The sequence below is a fragment of the Apodemus sylvaticus genome, chromosome 16 (assembly GCF_947179515.1).
Source record: "Apodemus sylvaticus chromosome 16, mApoSyl1.1, whole genome shotgun sequence".
Taxonomy (NCBI): domain Eukaryota; kingdom Metazoa; phylum Chordata; class Mammalia; order Rodentia; family Muridae; genus Apodemus; species Apodemus sylvaticus.
Window position 1 is genome coordinate 31,890,266 of NC_067487.1, and position 14,050 is coordinate 31,904,315.

At 40.8% G+C, this 14,050-nt stretch overlaps 1 protein-coding gene across 1 annotated transcript in view; it reads right to left on the bottom strand.

Annotated features, from left to right (window-relative positions):
• Positions 1 to 236: 236 nt before the first annotated feature.
• The window catches only part of Adamts12 (ADAM metallopeptidase with thrombospondin type 1 motif 12), a 304,796-nt gene continuing 290,982 nt past the window's right edge, over positions 237 to 14,050 (bottom strand). Inside the window, exon 24 of the mRNA XM_052160107.1 lies at positions 237 to 3,940. Coding sequence (XP_052016067.1) covers positions 3,762 to 3,940 — 179 coding nt within the window. The 3' untranslated portion in view covers positions 237 to 3,761. The remainder of the gene's footprint in view (positions 3,941 to 14,050) is intronic.

Sequence of the window (14,050 nt, forward strand, 5' to 3'; positions counted from 1 at the left end):
AGACACTGCACATTCATGAGAATAAACTTAAGTTCCACTCACCTGGGTTATGACTCATTGCATAATATACTTGTCTAGAGGTTGAGGAGGAGGGAATCTGGGAGGAGAGTAGGAAGAAGAAAATGAGAGTAACTTCTTCCAGTTGCTAAACTCCATGGCAACACTGTGTGGGTAGCAAGTGTCTCACAGTAGGAGTAAATGAATCACAAGGAAACATCAATGAGTTTGGCCATTTATTGATGCCACACAGAAACAGCCTATGATTATAATCTGGCTTTAATACTGAGGTTCTCATAGGGTACATAAGGAGTGTGGGAATCAGCCCATGAAGCAGCAGTACAGAAACACAGAGGAGACAATCAGTTAGCCATGGATGTCACGCCATTATTTTCGAGGGTAATGGGAGGGAGGAATACAGTTTCCCCATCACATTATTTTTGGAGACAGAACTTAGAAATACTTAACGTTAAAAAAAAAATACTTGCATTAGCAACTGGAGTAGCATCAAATATAATGGATTGGTTTTAGCACCAGGAAGCTCAAGGCATGTGGCTTGCACAAGTGAATCACTATGGATTGAGCACCAGATAGGCTGTCCCAGAGCTTCATCTTGAAGTGAGAAAGGAGAGAGCTAAGACTTTGCACCTTTCTAGGATAGCAATGTGTAGCTTTCAAAGAACTTCACCTGACCAGATGGGAAGCTAGGGTCTGAAATAATATAATCCTTCAAACTGATCCAGATTCTTGATTTAGATTGTTCAAAACAGATTCTCAGAAAGCATTGCATTGGAAAGTCAGTGCAGACATGCTGTCTCGGGAGACCAGAAGGACGTGTGTGCTGTTGTTTAGGAAGACCTATGACTAAACAGTTATTCCTACAGAGTAAAGCAATCCTTTGTTGCAGAACATAATTCATGAGTTGAACAAAGTATTCACTATAAAGTTTCTAGGAATAGTGTTCTCTTATGGCATAACATAAGAATAAAATAGCCTATAACTCTTTGGAGAAGAACTAATTTTATCACTCTGAAAAGCAATGTAAACCTCATGTGATGCATTTAAGCACACGGCCTCATGACGGACCTGTCTGGCTCATGGTAAGGGTGTATCCAGTGTCTTGAACTTGCTCACACCTTCAAGAAGTTAATGTGAAGGAGGATATGGATGAAATAAACCAAGCCTTTTCATTTGACCCCATGAAGACACTATCCAGCTCTTGCTGCCGGCATCATCTTGCTATTCAAGGTTCTTCTAGCATCTTGAGCGTTAAATATCTATGGAAACACTGGTAGCCCACAGCAGAGCAGCTAACTGAGGACCCCTACAGCGAACACAAATGACACACACCGCAGGACAATGGTAAGAAGAGGATGTCCATGATGCACTATCAGAGGCCTATTTCCTGTACTTGAGAAACTGGAGAAAGATCTAGAATGAAGCACCTGGCCAGACTTTTCCCCACAGGCTCGTGATGTGCTCCACCACATGGGTTCCAAATGACAGGGTCTACTTTGTGCATTGGGAAATCTGGCCTACTTTAATTTGTTGAGGTCAGTAGAAATCCAAGTTTGTTCCTGAGTTTCACAAGCCTGGTCATACGCAGGACTCTAGTGTCATGTACTTTACTCTAGAACAGTACCAGCTTAAGTTAAATTCACCTGGCTTACTAATTAACACTTCTGAAAGCCTGTACTCTGAGTCTTTGCAAAATTCCTCATTAGAAAGTCAAGTTCTGCTCTACTTTTTTCTCCATTTATGCCACTAATATAATGATGTAAGCATTTCTCTAAAATAGTTATTTCACCAGAGATTGTCATTGGCCAGCAATGTTTTTATGTAAAGACAGAATGCAAGAATGTATGCTTAACTACACATAAATTCCCTGGCTTCAGTAAATGTGTATTCTCTCTTATTTCTGGTATACCTTGAATTTTATCCAAATCCCAGTGTTTTATTTCCACAGGAATTGACCAGAATAACACATACTAGTGGCTTGAAAGAGTTTAAAATGGCATCCTATATAATGCTATGTTCATGGTCTCAAAACAAATAAGACTGGCATTGGCCAGCAACACCATCGCACACAAAGCATATGTCTATCTGGAAGTTCCTAGACACTTAGCCATTCACATGACATTTGTTAACACTTCTGCAAAGCTCTGCCACCATCTAGGTGTTAGCACCAAGTTCAATAGCACCATTCTGCTGAATGGATAGATAACTACAGGGAGCTGTGGGGTACTGTAGGAAGATGGTGTTTATTGGTGCACAAGCCCAAAGCTATGGGATCCATCACCAGAAGGCATACATTGCCTCCTGTCCTGTCAAGAGCTGGTTCTGGGGTCTTTCCCCAGGGCTTGCTTCTCTCTACATGCTCTTCCTTCCACTCTAGGTTCGGTCTATAGGCTAATCTGGAAATTTGCTCTGAGTTTGTGCTCACAGCCAGCTCTGACTTCAGTGGGGACGGGATGTCTAAAATAAGGCCACTAACTTCTATTTCAGTGTTTGGGACTCTCTTGACTTGTTTGCTCTCTACAAGGTAAGTTAGCCTCTATTTTTGATTCTCTGTGTATGTGTATATGCATACATGTGTGTTGCTAGAGACCAAACTGAAGGCCTTGCATGACTGTACTAAATATGCATTCTACCTCAGCTCTTTATCTCTAATGACAAAAGTCTTTTAAAGGTCAGTAATGGACATACTAAATAGGTCATCTTGCCTACTTTTTAGAACTTTTTTCCTTCTAAACTATAAATTTCTACTAAATTCCTAGACTTAATACAATGTCCTGATTTTGAAAAGTGGTTTAATTGGGAACATCACTTTTTCTCTCAGGAGAGAAGCGGGGTATGCAATCAGCTATAACCCTAGTTGTAGCAGTTTTTGCGTATAATCTTCCTCCACAGGGATGACAGCAGGACCTGAGGTCATGTCCCTGATAGGGACAGGGCAGGTGAAAGACTGGCAGACAGGAACACACTGTTCTGTGACGAGCTGACATAGCCAGGAAAGTCTGAGGAATAAGGACCAAACATTTTCTTTCTTATGCTAGCAAGAAGTTGATTTCTGTTCATTTGTGTCATTAGGACTTTTAATAGACACTGAAGTAAAGTTAAAAAAAAATGACTTCTTGATCTCCAATCTAATCCCCCTAGGCTGAATTTGATGCTTGTGTCTCCTTAATCTCAAATCTTCATGGTTTGTCCCAAGATTCTAGGTTTCCAGTTGTGAAGTCCTACAGGGATGCAGAGTAGACTGAGCATCCTTTCCTGTCCTATTGACTACTGGATAGATGTTCCTAAAAATTGCCCCATGACTTTTAGACAGTGGTTACCCAAAGCACCCAAAGAGGATATATTCATGTAGACAAATTTAAAAGATTATCTATTTCCTGGGTAAGTGTGGCTTTGTTTCTTGATACTCGTGAGGTAGTTTGGAAAAAAAAATCTGGTCTGTACTTTTACCTTTAAAGGGGGAAAGACATATTTTCACAGACTTGCCTAATCTGGCACTTTCCCCAGAAATGCATCTCAACTGCTGCAGCATTCTCTCAAATACTTTGTCTTCCTCTCAAGGAGCAGCCAGCCCCAAGCTTTCTGTGAGGAACATTTTGTGGCTAGACACACACATTGTGATTTGTTTGTTATGACCCAAAGTTGAACCTATAATGTGTAAAGTAAAATATTAGTGAAGCGACCATCTGGACCATGTTCTTGGGTCTCAGGCTGTAGAGGCCCATGATGGCGGCTCCTCTCTGAACCTAGACCGAGTTGTGGTTTTGGAGCAACTGTTGTTTTCTTTGCCTCTGGGTGTGGATGCTGGGCGCCTGAGGACATGAGAGGCAGCACTGGGCTCGCACTGATGGCACAGAGCACTTCCTCATGGATTTTAGGGTTTGGCAGAAGCTGGTTGAAAGTCTGTCCTTCATGCAAGTTAAATCTGTGGGAGAAGAGAACAGTAAAAGATAAATCCACCATGGCAGTCAATACAGAGACCCTCAACTGGTCATCACCCAGAGAATGAGAGGCTTCGGAGTGCCTGGTCCTCACCACAGTCATCCATCTCGCAGTCCTTCCCACAAGGCTCAGGGATATTTGAGGAAGAGGCAGAGTAAAGATTGAAGGAATTAGAGGGGTTGGAAAACACAAAGGGAACAGTGGATTCTGGACACCACAGGGCAACTGCACATAGAATTCACTGTATCATAGCAGCATGTGCAATCCCCGTGCAAGCTTAGGCCAGGAAAATACCTCAGGGTAGAGACAGGAAAAGGACATTAAATCTCAGCATGAACTGAGGAGCTATTGACTTCAATGGCTGTTCGAAAAGAGTCAGTTGTCTTTAATGATGTAATGCCTCACGGTTTGGCCAAATGCTAGGGTACGTTCCCTCTCCCAAGACGAGTTAAATGTTGATATACAGTGGGATTCTGAAACTTTCATCAAGCCCAAAGTTAAATTCAAGGACAACTTCTCTGTTTCTGTCTCCCTCTCTCTCTTACACGCACACACTTCTGTGGAAAACTACTGGGCAATATGACAGAAAAAAATGCTTGCAGGTGTGGCTTTTGGTGGGAAAGTAGCTCTGAGCCCCTATGATCTCTAATGCTGTAGATAAGACCTGGACCTCCCAGTAATCCCTGGTCTACCCTTTAAATACACTAGAAAACAAAAGTATTTTCCTTTTTCAGGAAAAATAACCTAGAGAGTCTGTGTGTCTCTTTCTGCTCCTCTCTTCCAGGAACTCCAAGGTTTGGCTTTGGATGCTTTGGCAGTGGCAGTTGGGCAACACGAATTGGACCCAACAGTAAAGGTTAAAAACAGATTTAGATTTAGGGGAGGGAGGGAGAAGTTGCTGAGGGAAGGGTTGGGGGAGAGAGGGTAAAAAAATGTCCAAAGTACAATATATGATTCTTCCTATGAACAGTCACCAAACCTGAACACTACTATGGACAGACAAGAAGTGTATACCAAAAGGAGCATGCCATGGTTGACTCTGGAGGGGCCCTGCCAGAGCCTTACAAATACAGAGGCAGATGCTAGCAACCAACTATTGGTCTGGGCGTGGGGTCCCCAATGGAGGAGCTGGAGGGTAGTCCAGAGGAGCTGAAGGGGTTTACAGCCCCATGGGAAGAACAACAATGTTGACTACCCAGATGTCCCAGGACTCCCAGGGACTAAATCAACCAAGGGGTACACATAGTTCCAGCCAAAAATGTGGCAGAGGAATGCCTTGTTGGGCATCAGTGAGAGGAGTGGTCCTTGGCCAGGTGAAGGCTCAATAGAGGCCACAACAAAGGAAAATCAAGAGGGGTGGAGGTGGGAGTGGGTTGGGTGGAGGGGCATATATGTGGAGGCAGGGGGTGGGAGGAGGGATTGAGGGTCTTTGGGGAGGGGGGAAATCAGGAAAGGTTTTGCCATTGGAAATGTAAATGAGGATGATATTCAATAAATAAAATTTAAAAAATTCAAAGAATTAGTAAAACTGTTGTTTTAAAAAGTCCAAAGGCTATCCGTTGCAGGAGAAAGACATAGCTTCTATTAATGTAATACTTTGTGTATCTGACAAGAAAGGATCCATAGTAGTGCATAATAATAGCTATTCAATAAACCATCATGGACCAGACATTGTAGAGTGTGTTACACTGGCTTCATTCCTTTGTGGCTGTGTTAGGCATTCCCATTCTGCCATAGCCTCTTGGTAGGCCAAGGATATCCACTTGGTCTTTGGTTTTGGGTTCAGCTCTATGACTTGCTTAGAGATGTTAGTAGGTACTATTATTAGAGGGCCACTGGGTATATAGGAGGATGAGCCTGTCGCAATAAGAATCTTGGTCTCACAGGTGCCAGACAAAAAGGATGAGAGACATTGAAGCAAGTCTCCATTCAATCTACAGCTTGTAGCCAGAAGTGGCCAAAGCTAGTCTAAATAGATACATCATTGAATGACTTATTTATATCGAGAAAAAAAAAGACCACGGTCTTGAGCTATGAACACAAAGGTGTTTTGCTTTATAGCATTGTCAGGGCAACAGCTGAATACAACATTTTACACACTTTGCTGCATTTCATTTGTATTGACTAATTGTTCTTTCCATTTCACAGGTGAGGAAAAATAAAGTCTATAGCAGTTAAGAATTTGCAAAGTATTATCTTACTGGACAAATGACAGGGCCAGATCTATGCAGCAGGCAGCACTGATTTAGAATCCATTACTGTACTATTTAGAGCGCCCAGAATTCAGTCAGCTAATCTACATGCTTCTTGAGCACTGTTTAGCAGAGAGGGGGATACAAATACACAGTCCTCTCTTCCATCTAAAACTATGTAGGTGAAGACGTGAGACATGACCCGCCCCCATTGTCCATATGCATCTATTGCCTCCATTCCAATCTGTTCTAGAGCAACAGAGACTCCTCTTAATTTTCTTCATCTTGTTTTGCTCACGTACCCAGAAAATTTGAATAGATTGTATAAAAGGTCATTCATGTGTACAGTTATGTCATCTCTCTTCTTTTCTTCTGGCAAGTTTTTCTTGTCCTGAACTTGAAAACAGCTTCCCAGTGCTAAGAATATAGACACATGTCACCAAATGCCAACTTTTACACACAGACTTCTCCAGGTGATCTTCCAAACACATTGATCCACATATAACTATAGTACTAGTTCTCGAAGGAACTCAACTTCTGGAAAAAAAATCAGTGAGACCTAAATAACACATTTTTTTCCTTTAAGAAAGTGAAATTGTTTCAGACCTTGCTTGAGTGCCTTTGGAAACCCTGATTATCTATCTACCTCTCTATCTATCTATCTATCTATCTATCTATCTATCTATCTATCTATCTATCTATCTATCAATCATCTATCTATCTATCTTTTTCTTTCTTTCTTTCTTTCTTTCTTTCTTTCTTTCTTTCTTTCTTTCTTTCTTTCTTTCTTTCTTTCTACCTTCCTTCCTTCTTTCTTTCTTTCTACCTTCCTTCCCTCCTTCCTTTTTGTAACAGGGAACTTTAATATATCAATAATAGCACTTAAGAAAGATATTTCCACCAACAGATAGTACACTGTGTCCACACATTGTCCTGTGCAGACAGAAAACTCAGTAATTATAAATTAATGTCTTCTTGATTCTGAACCTGTACTTCCTGCTGCTCTGGTTTTTTTGTTTTTTGGGTTTTTTTTTTTTTTTAGCCTTCTGATTATAGAGGCACACAATGCTTTTTATTTCCTTAGAAATTATTTTGCTGACTGTGCCCTTTGTTTCTGGGGAAAAAAAATAGCTGTCTCTGCTAGCTTTGTGAATCCTAATATTTTTTTTTGTAAAATATAACACAATAAAATATAATAAGAAAAACCAAAAACTATCATATCAAAGTTGGACAGGAAGAAAAAAAAAAACGACAGAAGAAAACGAGCCTAAGAGAAGAAGAAGCATTAGCAAGCCACTGTTTCACTCAGGCACTGCAAAGAAACACTAAACCAGAAGTCATAAATATGTATTCCAAAGACCTGGTGCAGACCCTCGCAGGCCTTGGTCTTGCTGCTTCCGTCTCTGTGAGTTCATACGAGCTTTGCTCATGTTGACTAAGAGGGCCTGTTGAGAATCCCATTGTGTATGTAAGTTTGAAATGCACTTAGGAAAAAGAAACATAAGGACCATACAATGATCTCGAAATCCTCCAACTCATCTTTATTGTTGAATCTTTCCTTTCTCAGTGGCCCCTGATCTAAGCCTATTATTAAACACCTGCCTCTCCTAAATGGCATAGAAAAATTGTTTACATTTTCTAAAGTTCCTGAGAGTCCATGATTTCTCTGGGTACCACTACTGTAAAACATTCCTTCCAGTTCTTCCTCTCCCATGTGCCCACCAGAGTCACAGCCCTTCTCCATCGGGGTGGGGCTATACATCAATGAGCTGCTGCTCAGAACAGTCATATTTCTGTTTGTAGAACAGAGTCCAGAATGAAAACCTAGAAATCATATAACTTCCCAAATTTCTTAGCATCTGAAGTCCTTGCAGGTAGTAAGTAGGAAAAATGCATGTTGAGGAGTTCTTTGCTACATATTGATTTTCCATAACTGTGTTAGTTCTCTGGAATTGCTATAAGCAAGGGAGAAGACAGAAAAACGTGTGAAGGCTTGGGGCTTGCCTCCTACTTTCCCACAGTACTTCTCTGGCCCATGCAGGCTCACACAGATCCTTTCTGTCTCTTAACTAAACCTGGGTTAGTATTGTGTCACTTGTTGAATCAAATGGTGGGAGGGCCTTTTCTCCTGAAGATTAGTATGGCACCTTAGTGAGGAGGTGTCTGTGATGAAATTAAGAGTCTCTAGGAGGCCTCAGAAGTCTGAAGTTTAAGCACCCACTAGTTGAAGGACTACTCTGGACACTGCTAAATGTGGTTGGATCAGGAAACAGGGTACTGTGGATGCAATTATAATGCAAATTCAAACAGAGACATTCTGCAGTAAAGCAGGCTCTTCCTGGAACATGATTAATGCTGTCCTCAGAGAAGAAAAGAGAGGAGAGGGAAGGAGAGGAGAGGAGAGGAGAAGAGGGGAGAGGAGGAGAGGAGGGGAGGGGAGGGGAAGGGAGGAGGGGAGGGAAGGAGAAGATTGGAGAAGAAGGGAGGGGAGGAGGGGAGGGGAGGAGGGCAGGGAAGGAGAGGTGAGGAGAGGAGGGGAGGGGAGGGGAGGAAGAGAGGAGAGGAGAGGAGAGGAGAAGAGGGGAGGGGAGGGGAGGAAGAGAGGAGAGGAGAGGAGAAGAGGGGAGGGGAGGGGAGGGGAGGGGAGGGGAGGAGAGGAGAGGAGAGAAGTCAGACATGTACAGAGAGAAGACAGCCATGTTGAGAAACAAGCACCAAGAGGGAGGATATCAGAGGTGTCAATCAACATTAACACCCATGAGCCAAGGAAACCCAGGCATTGCTGGAAAGCACCAAAAGCTAGGAGAGAAAGCCTGGGCCTGGGGATAACTCAGATTTCCAAACCACAGACATTTAAACGAATAAATCCATATTGTTAAACCCCACAGTGTATGGCAATTTATTGTAGTAGCTGCAGGAAAATTAATACCACTGTCACTGTCAGCAACAACAATGACAACAAAATTCCCTATGTCCAAGGCGATATGCTTGATGTGTGCTATATGGATTCGTTCTCAGAGGACTTTATTTGTAGAGACCTCTGTTCCCTTTAAAAATTATTTCTCTTGCTTTTTCTCTCCCCAAACCATCCCATATACCTCTTCCATGTTCTCCTTCCAATTCCTGGCCTCTATACACATATAGGTATACATATTCCATATATATGTTAATTGACATCTCTGATAGCTCCCTCTTGGTGCCTGTTTCTCAACACATACACACACACACACCACATGCTTGTGGATAGATTATATATATATATATATGTGTGTGTGTGTATATACACACACATACATACATATATACATATATACACACATATGTATGTAATAGCTAATTGTTGTCACATCCTTAAATATAACTTGCTCAGTCTGTATAATGTTACTTGCATGTATCTTTTCAGGGCTGACCTTTTTTACACTGGACAACCAATTGGTGTGCTATTCTCTGGGATGACCACCTCTTCAGCTCTCGATTTTCCTTAGTTGCCTATAGTTCTTTGTATAGAGCTGAGGACTTGTGGGTTTTCCTGTATCCATGTTAGCATGTTCATTGGATTTAAGACTTGCTCAACAAGAGGGAAATTATGTCTTGTATTGGAAAGCTAGCTAACTATTCAGTGTTAGTGAAATTAGGGCTAGTAGAGGAGAATCTACAACCACTAATTTACTAAACCAGCATAACCCCTAACAACAACTAATAAGCATTTGTCCTAAAACACATAAATAAGTGGAATCTTTACCCTTCATTAAGGAAACTTCTATTTTCAACAGATAGAAATTCACACCAAATTCAAATCCAGAATTGTGGAGGCCAGCCCATACAGATACATCTATGAAACACTCCCATATCTAAGGCTCAGGGAACATTGCAGAAGAGGGGGCCAGAAAGATTTTAAGAGGCAGAAGATCAGAGAGTTTGCTGTGAGATCAAATGCCCTAGTAATATCAGAGGCTACACCCATAGAATGTCACCAACACAACAGTCCAAATTAGAGATGAACAAGGGTGACACGGATACTCTTCTCTTTTAAAAACTGAATGCTCCAAAGAAACTAAGCAACCCGGTATCATGTAGTTGGAATATGGTGTCATCTCAGTGTTTCTGAAGCTTTGCCTGAAAGAGAATGAGTCTCTTGTGCTGGTGATGTAGAACTGGGGGATTAACTTAGTCAAACAAGTGCCCCATGCCCAGAACAATCTCATTTGCTCAAAAGAGCCCACTTGTTACATTATGCTAATATCTAATAACTTAAGAGATTTACTAAAGCCTGGTTGTGTTGCCTGATGTTGAGGATGCAGGCTGTCAGAGTCCTGAAGGCATCAGCTTCTGGAGTCTCACTGTTTCAGAGAGGAAATCCAGAAGCAACAGTAGAGGACAGAGAGGGCTGGTGCTGGTAGTTTGTTTCTGGTCTATGTCTAGCAAGTCATTTAGGCAATGACCACGAACCTCACATCACAGCAGGGCTTAATTATACCAGTTCTCCTCAATATTGTAAAACAATGAAGGCTTCTGTTCATCAGCCAATTGGGGCCCAGCCCTGAAGTAAGCACAATGCATGTAATCAGGGGCAGCTTGGAGAACTGATCTCAATTTTCCTCTGTCTATTCAATAGCATACTTGGATATTTAAAAGGACAGTTATCTGCCTGTTCTCCTGCAGGCAGCTGGGTCTAAGTTGATGAAACTGTATTCTGCCCATGAAAGAACATTTCAATATTACTGACAGTTTCCATAAGACTGGGGGCTTCCTGAAGACCTGGACATCTTAGTAACAGAATTCAGCACTTTTGGGAAGTATCTTCAGATCACCAATGTTTGTGGAACAGTGTTTGTGAATGAATGAGTGCTACCCAACTGGAAAATCCAGCAGAACATTTGCAGACTCAAATATTGAGTGGCTGTATTATTATTAACTCTTTTGTACTCCCCTTCACTTAAACTGAACAGGAAGAACAAAAATTATAACAAAACCCTAGAATGTGGCCAGAATATAGTGGTAGGGTATTTGCCTAGCACATGGAAATACCTAAGTTCAATTCTCAGTACTACAGCAAACAAACAAACAAACAAGAAATTTAGGTATAATAATTTTAATTAAAATAAAAGCCCATAGCTATTTGTAAAAGATTTTATAATCTGACTATGGACATGGTAATTTGAATTTAGGTTTTTAAGTTATTAATATTTAAAAGGATGAATGTAACTTCTGGCATTTTGAGGAGATGTTGGAATCCTGCAGCCAGCTCCAGCTCTTACAGCTTTCTGATCCCCTCTGCCACAATGAATAGAGGGAAGCAAGGGGGGACTCGACTCTACACAAAGGACTGCAGGTAACTCCAGGATGCTAAGAGCAGGAGAGTCTTCCCCAGGGAAGAGAAAACCAACTGGCTACCCTATACCGTGGTCAGTCTTGAAAACATATACATATGAGTGACATTATACAGACTGAGAAGGTTGTGTTTATGTATTTAGATACACATATATCTGTGCATAATACACACACATACATAACAGCAATTTAAAAAATGGTGAATTTGAAAGAGAGCAAGGGACATACTTTGTCAGGTTTAGAGAGAGGAAAGGGAAGGAAGATACTATGACATTATATTAACCTCAAAAATATTTTAAAATTCAGATGGTGCTTTAAAAAAGTAAAATGTCCTTTAGGAAAGTAATGTATCTTGTGTGAATTCATACTAGGCCTTACATAATGGATATAGGGTATTTATTGTGACGCCTAGACAGCAAGAATACTGGTATTGAATGATTTGGTTTCAAAGCTTCTTGATATATAAGGCATCAGGGTAGGTGGTTGGCTCTAAATGAATTTTTTTGCAACTGTTCTATCTTGTTGCACTTCTATGAGTAAGCATGAAGCTAGTAATTAAACTTTTGTTGCCCTGATAATTACTGATGATGGCAATTTATTGTTATTTACATCAATTGCCAGCTGTTAGTCATGGTCTATTCACTGTGAGATTTCAAAATGAAAAATATAATCTTTACATTTAGTTCAGCTTTAGTTATTGAATATTTTATTGTTCAGAAATAGAACAGTTAAAGATAAGCTATATATATTAAAAATAACTCATAATAATAGGCATGATTGAAATAGGACAGATGGTTGCTTTAATTTTGAAATAGCCACATCATGGGAGAGATTAGTGTCTACCTCTTAAAATATTGGTTTAATAGAAAGTCATAGGATGGAATGAAAATACTATCTCAAATGTGATAATATTTTCATTCCATAGTAGAATGTCCTTCAGATTTCAAGAGGCATTTGGATCATCTATGGGATATTTAAGGGCATAGTCTGATTCAGTAGGTTAGAAGTGAGGTCTATGATTTGCTGTCTGTAGCAAACTCGATGTTGCAGGATTTTCCATGTCCAATCATACTAGGGTAGTGGAAGGCCTTTGATTGGATAGGAAAGGGGAGAGAGAGCTAGGAGTTGGGGAATCACAGAGGTCGAAGGAGGAGAGAAAGAACCGAGATGGCTTCATACATGGACTTGTGTGACATCTACTAGCCAAAATAGCTAAGTTTTTATAAGGTTAGAAATATTAGAATAGAGCAAGCAGCGTGCTCGGGTGAGTCAGGCCCTGCAGAGCGAAGGATCCAGCCCTGAGGTCTCTGGCGGGAGCCTTCAGGCCTCCGCTTCAGGATCAGGAACAGCCTGGGCCACTGCACCCAGTCTCTAGGCAGTGCAGGACGTCAGCTGGGCACCCGGGGACCAGCTGCAAAGAGGAAGCTTGCACTGGTGATTCCAGGATTGGCAACAAGACCAACTAACACCAGTGAGAACTAGGTGGCAAAAGGCAAACACAGGAACATTACTAACAGAAATCAAGGCAATATGGCAGCATCTGAACCCAATTCTCCATTAGCAGCATGTCCTGGATGCACCAACACTCCAGAAAAACAAGATATGGATTTAAAATCACTGGTCATAATGCTGTTACAGGATCACATGAAGGACATAAATAAATATCTTAAAGAAATTCAGGAGAAAATGGATCAAAAGTTAGAAGCCCTTAAAAGGGAAACAGAAAAATCATTGAAAGAAATTCAGGAGAATTCAGAAGCCAATAAGAAGGAAACTCAAAAATCACTTAAAGAAATACAGGAGAACTTTGGTCAATAGGCTGAGGTCATGAAAGAGGAAACACAAAAATCTCTTAAAGAATTACAGGAAAACATAAACAAGAAAGTGAAGGAGCTGAGCAAAACCATCCAGGATCTAAAATCAGAAGTAGAAACAATTAAGAAATCTCAAAGGGAGACAACTTTGGAGATAGAAAACCTTGGGAAGAAATCAGGGGCCATAGATGCAACTATCAACAACAGAATACAAGAGATAGAAGAAAGAATCTCAGATGCTGAAGATACCATAGAAACCATGGACTCAACAGTTAAAGAAAATGCAAAATGCAAAAAGCTTGTAACCCAAAACATCCAGGAAATCCAGGACACAATGAGAATACTAAACCTAAGAATTATAGGCATAGATGAGAGTGAAGATTTACAACTTAAAGGGCCAGAAAATATTGTCAATAAAATTATGGAAGAAAACGTCCCTAACCTAAAGAGAGAGATGCCCATATCTTTTCAATATAGTACTTGAAGTTCTAGCTAGAGCAATTAGACAACATAAGGAGGTCAAAGGGATACAAATTGGAAAGGAAGAAGTAAAATTATCACTATTAGCAGATGACACAATAGCATACTTAAATGACCCCAAAAAACTCCACCAGAGAACTCCTACAGCTGATAAACAACTTCAGCAAAGTAGCAGGTTATAAAATCAACTCAAGCAAATCAGTTGCCTTCCTATACTCAAAGGATAAGCAGGCTGAGAAAGAAGTTAGGGAAATGACACCCTTCACAATAGCCACA